This window comes from Rhamphochromis sp. 'chilingali' (genome assembly GCF_963969265.1).
Source record: "Rhamphochromis sp. 'chilingali' genome assembly, chromosome: 22".
In the NCBI taxonomy this organism is placed as follows: domain Eukaryota; kingdom Metazoa; phylum Chordata; class Actinopteri; order Cichliformes; family Cichlidae; genus Rhamphochromis; species Rhamphochromis sp. 'chilingali'.
This window is the reverse complement of record NC_137950.1, coordinates 13,535,547-13,550,796: the sequence shown is the minus strand read 5'-3', so window position 1 is coordinate 13,550,796 and position 15,250 is coordinate 13,535,547. Positions and strand designations below refer to the sequence as shown.

Sequence of the window (15,250 nt, the reverse complement as noted above, 5' to 3'; positions counted from 1 at the left end):
TAGTAAACCTGATGCCATTGTTGCAATGCTGTTTGGCCTCTAAAGCACACTGGTTTTGTCCTGTGGTTCCAAAACAATAGCGAAGATTCCCTTTGGCAAAACCACAGCTCACTGAAATATTTGTTTTGTGGCCAGTTATGAACAAATTATATGATGAAATGCGAAAAAATGTGCTGATGGGCTATTCTGCAGGACTGACTTCCACTTTAAACACGCTGGAACAACATGAAAAGCATCCAAGACTAACTGAACAGCGAAACATAAAAACAGGACTACTGAATGAGAGGATGCTTACGGAGAAAAAATTAAAAGCACAGCCATCATGTAATTCACCCCGTTCAACACTTACTTTCATAGAGTTAAAAATTACTTCTATAAAGAAAAAGGTACTGAATTCCACAGTTTTAGTTCAGTTTGGGTGGAAATTCCACCATACAATGCTGCTATTTTTACCCCCTGCATACCTTTAGGTCATGCAGTGTGACAACAGTGTTACGGCCATGCTACTTTTGGAACAGGAACAGTCCAGAGTCTGGTAGAGGTTTTTTTCCAGTTGCAGAGCACCAAATCACAGAGATGAACTGATGATGATTTATCCTAGCACTGTCAGTGAACATAAGTGGACACCAGACACTGAAGGTAAAAATGGTGTTTAGCCATAACATGTGCCTGGTTCTTTTTTGCTCTAAAAACAAAACCACAGCTTATACGTAGTTTGGCCGACCATTTGAGTTTGTAAACAGCTAACAGTAACACCGGACTGATTAAATACATTTGGTACCTTAATTGTGGCAGACTATGTCTAAAAATGTACTAAAATACAAAACTCACTGATGCATATTCCCAGCAGGGAGGTCAAGTAAAGACTGGCCAGTTCTAGTCAATGCTAGTTGACAGAAGTTAGAAGATACACATTTAATGGCAAATGGCTTGATAATGATTGCTATCAGCTTGTCATGAGGAAGGAAGTCAAGTGCTAAGCTCTGGTTGATGAGGCCATTACCTCATTTCCCATTAAAGAACTGAGGAGAACCATTGAGGAGAATGGAGCTCAAGAAGGATGTGGCTGGTCAGAGCTTGCCAGCTAACTTTGTCTTAGATGGCCCACTCAGGCAAGGTATACGGCTGAAGGATGTTATGCCAGTTACATTGAAATACCAGCTGAAGATGTGGAAGGATTCCCAAAACAGTGAGCATTTGGGCTACCTTGCCCACAAGGCTATCACGAATACGCCCCTTAGTCTAGTTTCTTTTAATAAAAGACATGCAGACTGCATTACGTCTTAAATTTACTCTGTATTTCCATCTTGTGTATGTTTGTTTTAGTGGTATTAAAATGCAATGAAAAGTCTTAAGGGACACCCTGTCTGCTGTTTCTAGGAGAAGCTGGCGTACCACAGGCGTAGCAGGAAGCTTTTGTCTCCAGGCTTATATCTGGGCTACCTGAAGTTGTGTACATCGGTGGAGCAGATAAGAGCACTGGTGCCCCAGAAACTCCCCAACGTGCTCTGTCATACCAAAATTCGAGACAACAGCAATGTGTCCAGGTTGGGATCACGCATTACCTAATGTGTAATTGAATTGCAGTCCTGCTGGTTAGGCTGATAAATTTCAAAAGCAAGAACTAAACTAAACTAGCAAAACAATAAAGGAGTTGTTTCTGTGATATTCCAGAGAGGAGTGGCAGTGGCTTCAGGCCCTCAGCTCTCTGGAGGAGTCACTGGAAATGGACCATGATGTACAGAGTGCTCCCCATCGCCTCCTACAGGACCTGCGTAATGCCATCAAGGACCTGATAGCTCACATCAACATTCCTGGCAATCAGGTCAGAACAAGACAACTGTATCTATTTAGTGAGTGAGTCCACAATTTGTTTAGTAAAAGTGATTTTGACTGATGCGTAGAACCTGGGGAAGCATACAGCGAGTCAGGCAGCAGCAGAAGCAGAAAGCTCTTTAAAATGACTCCAGTGGAAATTGAGGCAGCGCTGGTTAGACCACTAATTCTACATGATTTCTCTAAAAGAACATGGTTTGAATTCCTGCACAATGGCAGTCATTGTCCATTTGACTTTTCCCACCAACTGTTCAAATGGAGGAGCGCCAGCACCATAAACTTCACTGCTATTAAAAGTTACATGACTATGAAGATAAATATGCACTGTGTTGATACATACACACTGTCACAATCTTGAGCCGCCTCCTATTTCTTTGTATTTTGCTAGAAAAATGGAACATTGAATGACACTCAAAGCTCTTCTTTGCATTTTGGCTACTTTTTGTTCCATTCTGTCAAGATGACCCCACACATCACCAGACACATCACTGGTTTATCCCTTTACTTTGGTGATTTTTTTTTAATGCTTGAATGATCCACAAGTCAGTGTTAAGTGGCTTAACAAACAAAACAAAATTCCTCTGAAAATGGTCAGGACTAAAAATGAGTGAAAAAGCAGCCAATGTCCAAAAAATGTTTGAAAGACCTTCAGGAAGCTTGAAGGACTATTGCTCAAAGTCTTTTATTTAACTGTTATAAGAATGAAGAACTGGAGACTTAAAGGTATGAATCACTCATGTAGGGAAATCTTTGTAAATCAGTTTAAAGTGTAAGTGTAAGAGTGTGATAAGGTAACCCCCAATGAGGTCGCTTTTTGTTATACAAGGTTTTTTATTGGTTCCTAATTCTGCTATTAAAATACTGAAACGTATAAAATTGATTTAAATAGCACTCTATGATCCATACTCTGTAAATCTTAATAAACTTGGGCTCAATTACTTGATCTTTACTGTGTTTATCAAAGGAAAGTAGAAATGACTCTTAGAATATCAACCAATTATTACAACCTCCCAGTTGTAGGATTTCTTTAAGATACAGAGAGAATCTAATTGGATGAGGGTACAGCGACCTTGAATATTGACCTCCAGAACCAACACAGCAAAGTGTTTACCCCCAACGGGTTGTGGCAGATAGCTATCCCTGAACGTGGTTCTGCCGGAGGTTTCTTCTTGTTAAAAGGGAGTTTTTCTTTCCCACTGTCGCCAAAATGCTTGCTCATATGGGGTCCTATGATTGTTGGGTTTCTCTGTAATATCATAGGGTTTACTTTACAATATTAAGCACTTAAGGCAACTGTTATGTAAATAGAACCGAACTGCATTGAACATTTTGCCAAATTTAATTTTCTGTCCGTGAGACTTAATGTTCACAGACAGGATGTCAAACAACCTGAAAACAATTCCTCTGCCACAAAGTTCTTGTACACAAACAACACTGCATATATATTCAAATGAAAGCTTAAGATTTAAATATAAATATCTGTATTATGTCACATTTTTACAGTCCTAAAGGACTTCAACTAAGCGTACATCGATACCTGTGGAGCCAGAGACCCACAGAGATCACCTGTCTCTTTGTGTTTAGGCACAGGACTTCCGTATCTACAGCCAGGAAGTGTTGGAGTTTGGGGAGAAAGTGTGTTTCCTCCTCCTCCTGCCACCTTCAGATGAAGTCTGCACGGCTCCCGGTCAGAATAATCCATACTCCCCGCGCTCCGGCTTCCTCACACTGCCGCTGCAGATCTTTGAATTGGGTTAGTTTATAAAATTTTATGCAGTATTATATAAAAGAAATATTTGAAAAACTGCTGTTACTATATGTGTTTCTCTATTTCAGAAGATTTTATATTTCTGCTTTTGGGTCTTATTGGATTTCTTTTCTTCCTCAGTGCACTTTAATGCCTATTGCCCCAGTTTCATCGGCCAGTACTGCAGGGTGTCCGCCTTGCTGGAGCTGGAGTCCCTCATGTCTCAGCAGGCACTACGGGAGGCCTTCTCTGAAGCTGAGCTCCTCGTTGCCAAGAAGAAACACCAACAAGTTCAGGAACACATGCAGGTATGACATACTGTCAGCATGTCAGCTATTTGTGATTTATCCGAGCCTGTAGCATAGTCTAGGTGTAAATATCCCATTATGATGGACAATCCCAGAGTAGCACAGTATTAGACGTCACTGTAACTTATGATCTTAATAACTTTCCCAAAGCAAATGGAGGAGGTGTGGCGGGATGTGAGATGGATTATGGATGCCTTGCAGTACGCCCGCTACAAGCAGCCGACAGGAGGCATCTCTGTAAGCTGGATAATTGACTTCTCTAAAGAGGTGATGCCTGACAAGCCTCCCTCTACCTCATCTCAGCCAGACTTCATGCCCTCTCCTATGCCTTCACCCGAACGATGCCGTAAGCACTCAGGTCAGAAAGACGTCTGATTCGTGTGGTTCCAAAAGATATTTTTTGTACATGAGCAATTTTTTTTATACCAGAAAATGTGATATTGTGGAATTATTGTACTCATTTATAAATTTCTTTCTTTTCTTGCACCCTTTAGATTTTGCTGGACTCTCAGATGAGGAAGGCTCCTCTGAAGTTTTCCTCACTACCGACAGTGACTATGACTCCAGTCGTGCCCAGAGCCCCCGAGAGCTGGACCTGTTGCCCCCTTCACCTCTCTCGTCCTCTGCGCCCCTGGAGCCCCGTGGTTTCCTGCGCATCGACGGGGGCGGCTCAGGAGGAGGAATGCATCTCAGCGGGGGTGGACGTGGAGGGGGAGCTCTGCGGGATTCCACACCAGACGTCCTCCAAGCATCAGAGCCGCAGCACGGGAGGGAAGGAGAGAGGTGTGGAGGAGGTGGAGGCTTTCGATGTGGAGGAGAAAGGCGAAGGGGGGCTCCGGAGCTGTTTGACAGTGACTTCATCTTGCCCAGCAGGCAGATTGAGCTTTTGCACATCACAGAGAAGAGGCAGGCCTTCTGCGTGAGGACCAGCAGTCTGGAGTTCCCTTCCGCCCACCAGCAGCCTTACTCCTACCACACTACTTGCCCTTCACCTTCCACCTCACCGCAGCGAAGATGGCACCGGCCCTCATCAGTAGACCGCTGCTGTTCCGCTGAGCGCTGCCTGTCACGGCTTCCGCCGGCACGCACATTATCAGAAGACAGCGGCACTCAGAGACTCGCCTCACCATCACCTGCTGCTCTCAGGAAAGGCTGTCATGCCACACTCAGAGTCTACCCGCAGTACCGCACAGGTCTGCCAAAGGAGACCAGCGTCAAGGTATTGATTCATTTTCCAGGGATTTTCACTCAGAGCGCCTTGTGTTTGTTTTGGCAAACGCTAATATCTCCTCCTACATTTCAGCTTTGTGTAACTCCAGGCACATCCGCACGGGAGATGGTCCAGCTGGTGGTGCAGGAGATGAACGTCGTGTCCCGGCGCATGATGGGAAGCAGTGAAAACGGTGACGAACAGGAGCAGTGTGTTTACTACAGTCCTGAACAGCTGAAGCACTTCGGCCTCGTGCTGGTTGTGGACGACAGAGAGAAGTGGTTACAGGACGACTTCTGTCCCCTGGAGCTTCAAAACCCCTGGCTGAGGGGCAAACTGTGTGTTCGTATTAAGGAGTATTCGCCACTAGCCCTCAAACACAGCCGGGCCACCACAGTGTGATACTTCCCAGAAGTGAGAGGGGCAAATCTTAAGAGTTCACCCCGTGCCGAGATTCTGTTTTGATAAACGTACTGAACTGTCACGCTGTCTGCAGGCTCCTAAACTCTACAATTTTTTCCCTCTCACTGTGTTGATACTGTCTTCGGCTGCAGCTATATCATGTTGTCATATTTTCTGCTGTGTTCTGGTTATCTGAAATGCTACTCCGAGAATCTGTTTCCATGAAATCTGTTCTCCCATACGTAGAACCTTTCTTTTTTTGTTGATGAACATCAGAGACCCTCATATGGACACCAAATGAACAATAACAGTAGAACAAAGAGAAACTATTTTTTTTGTGCTGTCAGAAGTCATTGGGTAAAAGATTGTGATGCTGAGCGAGATTAATGGAGCGTCTCTTTGACTTTTGGCGTGATTGAGGCCAGCAGATAGAGCCGTGCGAGCTGCCAAAATGACATGGGCAGCATCAGCGCCTCCCAGCCACACGCGGACACGGCTTTTCCTATGAACCCTCTTATTGTGCTGTCGGCTCCAGCCGTCCGGCCCCATGTTCCCAGGATGTGGGCTCTGGACTTAGCCCAGGAGGCAGGAAGGAAGGGGAGAAGTACAGAGGTGGCTGGCGTCTCTGCTCGGGGATGCAATGGACCCGACGATTTGGCCCGTCAACTTGTCACTCAACTGCTCTTGGCCACTGTACTGTCTAGCAGCAAGCAGCCAAGGAATTGAGAGCATGATAGAGAGTGAGAGTGAGGGGGAAAAAAGAGTGAATAGGAAGGAGGGTGGAGGTTACATCACATAAACCCCAGCACTAACTCCGGTGCTCCTTTTCTCCCTTTTGCAGCAACAAGTCTGCTGTGTAGTAGACTTAGTCACAGTGTAGCTAACCGATATGATCATCTTGTGGAGAAACACAAAATAAAACCAGCTGATTTGGGTTTTCAAAACAGAGAAAAAACAAGCAATACTTTTTACTCTCTCCTTTTTTTTTGTTATTCTAATTAATGGAGAAAAAAAAGCATGCAAACCTTCCAGATTTGTGCCGAGTACATTTCAAGTACTGTAGTCATGCTGTGCTCAGAGTTAACTAGTTCAGTGTTTTGTTGTGTTTGATTCAGTGGTGTTCCCAGATGCAACAGAAAACGGTGCACTTCAGTCTAGAACAAGTTATCCCAAAGGGTTGTTAAGAGGCCCACCATTTGTAAGATGCACACTACACAGTATATCCCAAACCATGTCTGACTCTGCTTTAAACTGTGTTACACATGAAACGACTCCAGCAAAGGGACTCGTTTGTTTTTTTTTACATTTCTACAAAGCGAGACTCGTGGCCAACTGATCGAGCCATTCGTATTTGTATTAATAGGAGGCTTTAAGGTTATGTGTTGGTCCTACACACAGTTTATCAGACCACCATCTGCATGTTGTTGCAGTTTCCTGTCACCAGGGGGCAGTGTCAAAAATCTGTGGAACACCTGGTCCACGGACTACTCATAGACAGTATAAAAGATGGAAACAGCTACCATAACATCACATTTTAACCTCAAAGACCACTCTACTCAAATTGAGCACTTTTTTACTTTACTTACTATACTTTTTATTAAATCATTCACCCAGTAACACACACATTTATACAGTACTATTATTCAGTGCCTAAGCACTAAAATTCACATGCACGCTCACATTCTGATGTATTAATCGAGGGAAACTTGGAGTTCAGTATTTTGCCCAAAAATGCTTCTCCATGCAGACTGCAGGAGCTGGAGATCGCGCGACGAGTTTTGTCTCCTGCCACCATTGCCATGGGTCTGCCACCAGGTGTGATTGGTGACTGCTAAGCACTCGTCAATAAAAAGTCCATCGCCAATAAACATACCCTGGGTATATTCATTTCTGAAACACCGTACCACCAAGATTTACAAAATGAACTCTAACCAAAATCAGTGACTGAGACCATAAAGTCAGCTGGAAAGTGTTTACAGAGGTCAAGTCAAGTCAGAGAGTTGTCCCAGACTCCTCTATGGGACCAGAAGTCTTTTTGCAACCACAGGTAACACCCCCTGGTGGCAGTTAGAAAGAATGAAGGTTTAAAGGACTTTATCTTAGTTTTACTTATTAATACCAGAAACTACCTCCATCTTTTATGCTGTCTATAAGACTACTCCATCAGCTTGGTACACCAGCCAGTTTTGGGTAAGACTGACACTATAACCTATGAAGAGCTGAAATGAAATAGAGTGCCCACTTTTCAGCTGCTCAGTATTCACTCTATATCCCCATTGGGCTGTACACTGTTGGGTTTTAGAGGATAGCACACTCTGGTGGACTGCATAAGCTGCATGCCCAAAATTCTTCACTCTGCGTAGCCAAATACCTACGCAAATGGATACAGACACGGGACCATGAATTCTGCATTGAACAGCTGCTCTCAACTTAATTCAAGAGTATAGTGGTATTCCCATCTGTTCTTGCACTGTAATTCTGGTTGATCAGGTACAATCTCCCACAAAATTTGCGTAACACTTTGTGGGACTACATCACGCAACACCAATTGGGTCTTCAGCTAGCCAACACAAGGTAGCTTGGTAGTCACATCATGGAGTCATAGACTAATGTTACAATATTGAGATCAGACCCAGGTCTGCAACCACTTGGAGTCAGTCGCCATCTTTGATGATGTCAAAGATGTAAAATTGCAATAAGATAAAGTCATTAGGAATCTATACGGAATCTATTAGTAACAACACAGTGATTTACTGCGATAAATTGACAAAATTCGCATATCTGTTACATGTAGATGCACAAAAATTCTAATTAAACAGAAATTAACATCAGCTACTTCCATTCAGAGTTCAGCCAGAATCTCATAGACAAAAAGAAAAAATCAGATTCCTTCACAAACAATAATGTTGTTGATGCTGGTTGGCAATTCAACTACAAAATGACACACGTGCTTGGTGACGCGTCACAGGCAAATTGCACTCACTGACTGACTCGCATTGATGACAACGCATTGATGGTCTGTCTTTGTTTATAAATTACATGCCAGCTAGTTGCAAACCTTTGACAATCTGTATGAGAGTGACTACAGTGAGTCTGAGTCAGACACCAACTGTTTGGAGACAAGTTGCCTCCACCAGGTGACCAGGTGTGCAACCTAGCCTGCAATCAAGCATTGTCACTGCAAACAAAAACAAAAAAAAAGAAAACAATCAGCACAATCACTCGGTAGCCACTGATTTTTTTTTTTTTATTTACAAGGAGGTTACCATCCTATTTTTACTCTAGTGTGACTGAATCACGCTGCACATAAGACAACTTTGACATCAAAAGTAAATTTGGGTTTGGCAAAGCGCTCAGTTAAATAAAACAACTGATGCCAAGCGCACATTCTTGCTCTCGGTCTTGCAGTTAAAAAGTAATGGCTGGCTTGTTATGACTTATACTCGTGCACATAGCAAAGCTGTTGACTCACTGGTTTTTGAAGATGCCCACATCAGAAACATTTTCACATCTCAGTTAAATTTAAAAAATCATCTGCTTCACTCAGCTTACTGTATAACTTCTAATACTGGCTTCTGCTGTATGTTGGTAAACTGCACCAAAGAAGCAGTTCAAGTATGGGAATTTGTATATTGTTGCTTTGACTGTAATTACCACTTGTGGCCACAGAGGTCACTGTTGCCTATCCTCGGCAAATGTTACATAATGTTCTTAAATCTACTCTACCTCCAAAATATAACATCAAAAATATTCCTTCAAACTTCTTATCAATCAGAACTTAAAAGCCAGAATGGAGATTTCTTCATTCTAAATTATACATTACAATTTCAGCCTTATTTCCTGTAGAAAGCGTTTGGGACTTTTAGAATCCCATACAGGTACAAAACACCATCTCTTCTTCTTTTTTTTAAAATTATAATTCCATTTGTTGTAACTCGGAGATGCTACCAGCAATAATGCTAGCAATCTTGCTATACATAAAGCTCCATCGAGAAATTCCCCACGACACATAAATTGTCTCAGCAAAGGCAATTCTCATGGAGACCTGTATTTTTCTTATTAACCCCTATTCATTCTTAATGAATTGGGCCTCTTACCAATCTACACTTTCTTCTTTTTTTTTTTAGATAAACTACTGAAACACTTGAAAGACAGCAGTCTGTGCATAGTTTACAGTATCTCATTCTAACAGGAAGTTTTTCCCCCCTCTCAGCTATTTTCAGCCTATGATAAATAGGTTTCCTCTTCTAAAATGTCAGCCAAGCTCAGCAACGTCTTACCGTCACAGTGACCTGCAGAATTTTCAAATGTAGCACCAGAAAGGTCCAAAGGAGGAGAGTTTGATGAAGTCGGTGGACCTGGCCTCAGTTACTGTAGCATTCCAGGTTCACAAGATGCCATTGAAGCTTTCACAGAGGGAGCCAACAGTGGTGTCTTTCAAAGTGTTTACAGACTCAACTTACTTTCCGTACTCCTTTTGTTTACTTGTAACTACTGTATAAAGATGTCTTAAGACAAACTGTTGTTCTAATAAGTTGTAATTGGTTTTACTGATGGCTTGAACTCTTGTGTTAGCGCCTAGATGTCTTCTTTATTCGAACTGTATAAAGCCGTTTTTACGAGGGCCATCTGCAAAAACAAATCACACAGCCAGAAACTGAACTATGTATATAGACGAACGAGACCAGTGTGGATGAATGTACTGTATCGGCCCTAAATGTGAAAGTAAATGTAAGACGGGTTATCATAACAGAGGTCAAAGATCAGAGAAGTAGCAGGCTGGTTGTTGTTTTTCTTTCTTTCTTTTCAGAAAAAATTCCCTTTCCAGTCCAAAAAAAAAAAAAAAAAGAGTTAGGCACCATGTTTACAAGGAGTTGGCAGATGCATCAGGCAAAGTCATGAAGGAGACATCACGTCACTTTTTTAAAATCTATTTTTATTGAACAATAAATGAATATTACAAAATGAAAGCCTTGGTTGTTTTTGTGGTTTCTTCTCTTGTTATTGCCGCACACAAGTGTAGGAAGCCTCTGACCTTCATGTGTGTCCCACTGAGCAATAACAACTTCTTTTATGTGATATTACCTTTTTACACTTCCTGTTTCACAGATTGTCCACTCTACAAATGAACTGCACTAGTTTGTGAAAGCTGAAAACTCTGTCAGCGTCACTGACATTTTTAGCTAGAAGGACCAAGCAAGCTTGTATTTCAAGTGTGTGTAGATCTGATTCTGTGGGGCTTATTCTTTTAGTTTGACGTTTCAGCCACATGCATGATACATTCCCAAAAGCCATTCATTCATCTGATATGAATGAGGGTGACAAATAGAGGGCTCTTGTTGCTATATTGAAATGACCTCACCGTTCTTTGCCACCCAGTTGATGAAAACTGAATGGTGGGCAGCTGCACTCTGAATCTTAGCCTATAAGTGGAGAGGGAAGAGCCATATAAGGCAAACAGAGTAAACTCTCCATGGATGAACACTCATATATTATATAATCCAAATTCAAGCGCAAGCATCACGTTTTGAATTAAATTAAAACAAATTCAGCGACAGATATGTCTTTTATGAAAAAGAAGTATTCTCTGTGAAGAAAGACTGTAAGAAAAATTCATTCGGCTGCCCTAGAGAAGACTCACAAATTTCATACACCCATTTACAAGCATAAGCTTTATAGTAGTGATGCATTTCAGAATAGATGTCCCCTGTAACAATAGCATTTCCTGATGGGAGCCAACTACACCCTAGCACAAGACAGGAACAGTAACACCTCAAGAAACATGGCTAAAGTGCTGTTTTGGGCTCCAAATTTCCAGTTTGATTGAACGACCAAGAGTTGTGCAAGAGGACCAATCCACCAAGGGTCTACCCCACAACCAATAGGAACCAAAGGATTGTACGACAGAGCAGTGGTAGATAATGGGAACTAGAAATGTTGGGAAGGTGGATTTAATGTGTTCTTAAAGTCTGTCAAATGCCACTCAAATGTTGAGTCAGAAATCAAGGTCCTTAAGTAGGTCCTTAACCCATCAAGTATCTGCTCCTTCGTGCAAGAAGGAACAGGATGAGCCCTGCCAGAGCTACGAAATGATCTCTGCCACTGGTGTGAATGCCTCTGACCAAGCAATCAGAAACAGACTTCATGACGGGTACCTGAGCACCCGACATCCTCTAGTGGGCCCTGTGCTCACTGCCTTGCACTGTGGACCCTAATTGGCATTTGCCATAGAATTGGCAGGTCCACTGGACCTGTGCCTTTACAGATGAGAACAGGTTCACGCTGAGCATGTGACAAACATGAAAGCGTCTTGGGAAGCCGTGGAGAATTATGTGTCCTGCAACATCATTCACAATGGGTTTGTTGTTGGGTCAGTGAGGCATATCCATGGAGGATGCACAGGCCCCTACAGGCAACTGCAACCTGACTGCCATTATGTATCAGGTTGAAATTCTTGTACCCATTGTCAGCCCCTATATAATGGTGCAGTGGGTCCTGGGTTCCTCCTGGTGCACAATAATGCTGGGCCGCATTTGGTAAAAGTATACAGGCCTGGAGGATAAAGGAATTGATACCACTGACTGCCCCCCATGTCTGCCTGATCTATCTATCTATCTATCTATCTATCTATCTATCTATCTATCTATCTATCTATCTATCTATCTATCTATCTATCTATCTATCTATCTATCTATCTATCTATCTATCTATCTATCTATCTATCTAAACCTTAAAGCCCATCTGCATGGCAGTAAAATATGCATTTATACATGCACACTGATTAATCTTGTGTGTTTTCATACAGTGTATTAATATGTGCAGCTGAACCATGGTTGAATTCTGGCTGGCCAGGCTGCTTTCAGCAGGCTCAAATCACAGCACTCCCTTGCTAACGCCATGTGTTTTTTCAGCCCTTGAGCAAATAAAATGCTGCATGCTTTGCTGTCAACAGATCCTACAAACACTAATGTGGAGATGGACGCACAAACCCACACCGATGCACAACACACACAGAGCAAAGACTCAGGAATCTTGAGATGTGTAGATGTGTAACTGTGCATGTATGTGCATGTATGTAGCAGATTTACACTATATTATGACAAATCCATACACACTTTCCCAAGCACTTTATTACACCTATATCGTGCTATAATTCACCCTTGCCAGCACGCTACGCCTTTAAGAGCAGCCCCTTACCGTTTATTGACAGTAACTTAAGAATTGTGCTGGAATTCTGACACCTCCTAATTTTAAACCTTCTGACTCCAGGAAGACACGAGCTAAATATAACCCCTGGCGTATATCTGAATAACTACAAAAAAACCCAAACATTCCAAAAACACCTTGAATAGTGCCTATTCATGCTCATAAAAGAGACTGAATGTGCAATGCGCTCAGCACAGGCCCAGTGACTCATCAAAATATAAGCATCCACATGTGGCGATGTGAAGCTATGTATCTAGGGGGAATCATTTGATAGGTGATTTCATCAGCACTTTAGCTGGCACAGAAGTAGGACTCTGTTAAGCTTGTGTACTGGAAGTTGAAGAGTTCAAACAGCTAATTGCATGTGAGTCCCTGCTCCTGTTCTGTGCGGCTAAAAGAGGTCCACCTAAAAAACAGCATCCAGTGTATTTTGATGGTGTGCAGACTGTGGACTTTAATCTGCTCTGACTCTTAACCCATCCTGAGGTCGTTGGGGATTAAGCTTGGACTACACCTCAGCCTGACAACTACACATAAACACGCAGGCTTTACATGAAGTACAAGTGGGCGTACCAGTCCAACAAGTCAGTTAATTTCTCACTGTCTGCAAATGTGACATTGAATATATACAAAAGTGTCTGAGCTTGAAAATAATAGAAATTCTAACTGCAAGTATTTGAAATGCACGCTGCTGCACTGGCATCCGTCTTTCATCTTCATGTTCCTTTTCTACCCCGACTGATAAATGGTAAATGGTAAATGGCCGGCATTTGTATAGCGCTTTTCTAGTCCATGATCACCTGTTCCACCCTCCACCCCCACCCCTTTTCACCCTTTCCCTCATCCACAACCACCCCCTGCCATGCCCTGCCTACCACCAGCTGATTTCAGCCCGGCACTTACTGGCAGATCAGCAGTGGCATATATGCGTGTGCATGATGCCATGTGTGTGTGTTCTTGTGTTGTGTATGCGTGCAGTGGGTGGGAAAAGTGAAGCCTACTACTGCATCATTCATTTCTCTCCCTCCCTCCCTCCCTCCCCAGGGCCCATAAACCTTTAAAGCACCTATAAAACACTTGGCGAGGCCTTTTTGAAGTTTTTATGAAGATCTGGCTTTATTGTTCCCAAGAGATGAGCCCCGCTCCGCTGGCGCCTCGGAGCTTTTTGGAAGTGCCAGTGAATTCGGGGGGGCTGGGTGGTAGCAGAGGAGGGAGTCCCAGGAAAAGAAGGGCTGGGAACAGGGATGGGCATTGCGGAGCCTGCCCGCTGTGCATATGTGTGTGTGTGCTTGTGTGTCAGGGAGGCAGATGAGCTACACAGGCATTGTGAACAGCAGTGGTGACAACTTTATCTTGAGGTATTGAGTCGGGATAGATTTTAGATTTAAGACACATCAGATCAAACACGCATTAAGAAAGCTTTAATAAAAGCATGTGCGTGTGTGCATGTGTTGCAGCATGTGCGTGCCTGTGCATGGCAGACGATGGGGCCAGCAGGTTGCGTTCTTGTTGTTTGAAGTGGGGCTCTGTTGTTCTCATAGAGTTAAATGAATGGAGCCGGACCCCCCTCCATCTGTCTGATCCAGCGGCATCGGCCCTCCCTCCCAAATCCCTGCTCCGACGCCCGACGCACTGGCCCCCTCAAAGGAACAGTTGGCAAACGGACGGCCCATTAAACAGGCAAGGGCGACGGGCCCTCACCTCTAAGCAGCACTTGTACGAGCCGAAAGTGTGTCTGACAAAGGCAGAGATAGAGAGAGAGCGCAGGGAAAGGAGAGAATAGCAAAGAATTTGTGTGTGCACATTTTGTGTTTTTTTTAACCTCCGAAGTGTCACTGCAGGATTGCGTACGTGTGTGTGTGTGTGTGTGTGTGTGTGTGTGTGTGTGTGTGTGTGTGTGTGTGTGTGTGTGTGTGTGTGTGTCAGTCACAAGTCAGTGGCCATGACATTAGGCATGCAGGTGGCTTTGATTGAGCTCACTGCAGCTCTCGGTGTCACAAAGGTTTGTATTCTCTCCTTTTAACAAAGTCATGACAGGAGAATATCTTATTTTCTTCTTATGCTCTCAGACATCTGACTCCAATTCAGTTCTTTCTCTACAAAGAAAAAGTTGTAATTGTGTTAACACCGTTTTCAAGGAGCTTGAAATGATAAACAATTTCCCATATTAACCACGGATTGTAGATGGAATATGGATGTATCCACCACAAATGTCACTAACTTATTTTTAGGCTGAGCTGTCATCTGTATAGATACATCACACAGACACAAACATCCTAATTAGTGCTAATTAAAAAACACATGCAGTTTCACTGACCCAAAACTGCAGCACAAACTCTGTGGACAGGCCAAACAAACAAACAAACAAAAAAACAAAAAACACGTATTTTTTAGTTGAGTTCAGCAAAATTGCTCCAAATGGCACCAAAATCATGAGAAGTCCAGTTCAGTGATTACAGCTAGCTATTTTGTCTAATTTTGCTACTTTAAGCATAAATAACTGTAAGCCTTAATTATATTTTGAAGGAATGGATGGATTAT

The 15,250-nt window shown here is 43.0% G+C and overlaps 1 protein-coding gene across 2 annotated transcripts in view; it reads left to right on the top strand.

Moving 5' to 3' along the window:
- Positions 1–9,635, top strand: part of ankfn1b (ankyrin repeat and fibronectin type III domain containing 1b) — a 162,750-nt gene extending 153,115 nt beyond the window's left edge. For both annotated transcript variants that reach the window (XM_080873812.1, XM_080873813.1), the window contains 7 exons: positions 1,381–1,547; positions 1,675–1,825; positions 3,421–3,589; positions 3,725–3,891; positions 4,042–4,249; positions 4,386–5,110; positions 5,195–9,635. In XM_080873812.1, coding sequence (XP_080729938.1) covers positions 1,381–1,547; positions 1,675–1,825; positions 3,421–3,589; positions 3,725–3,891; positions 4,042–4,249; positions 4,386–5,110; positions 5,195–5,503 — 1,896 coding nt within the window. In that variant the 3' untranslated portion in view covers positions 5,504–9,635. The remainder of the gene's footprint in view (positions 1–1,380; positions 1,548–1,674; positions 1,826–3,420; positions 3,590–3,724; positions 3,892–4,041; positions 4,250–4,385; positions 5,111–5,194) is intronic.
- Positions 9,636–15,250: the final 5,615 nt, after the last annotated feature.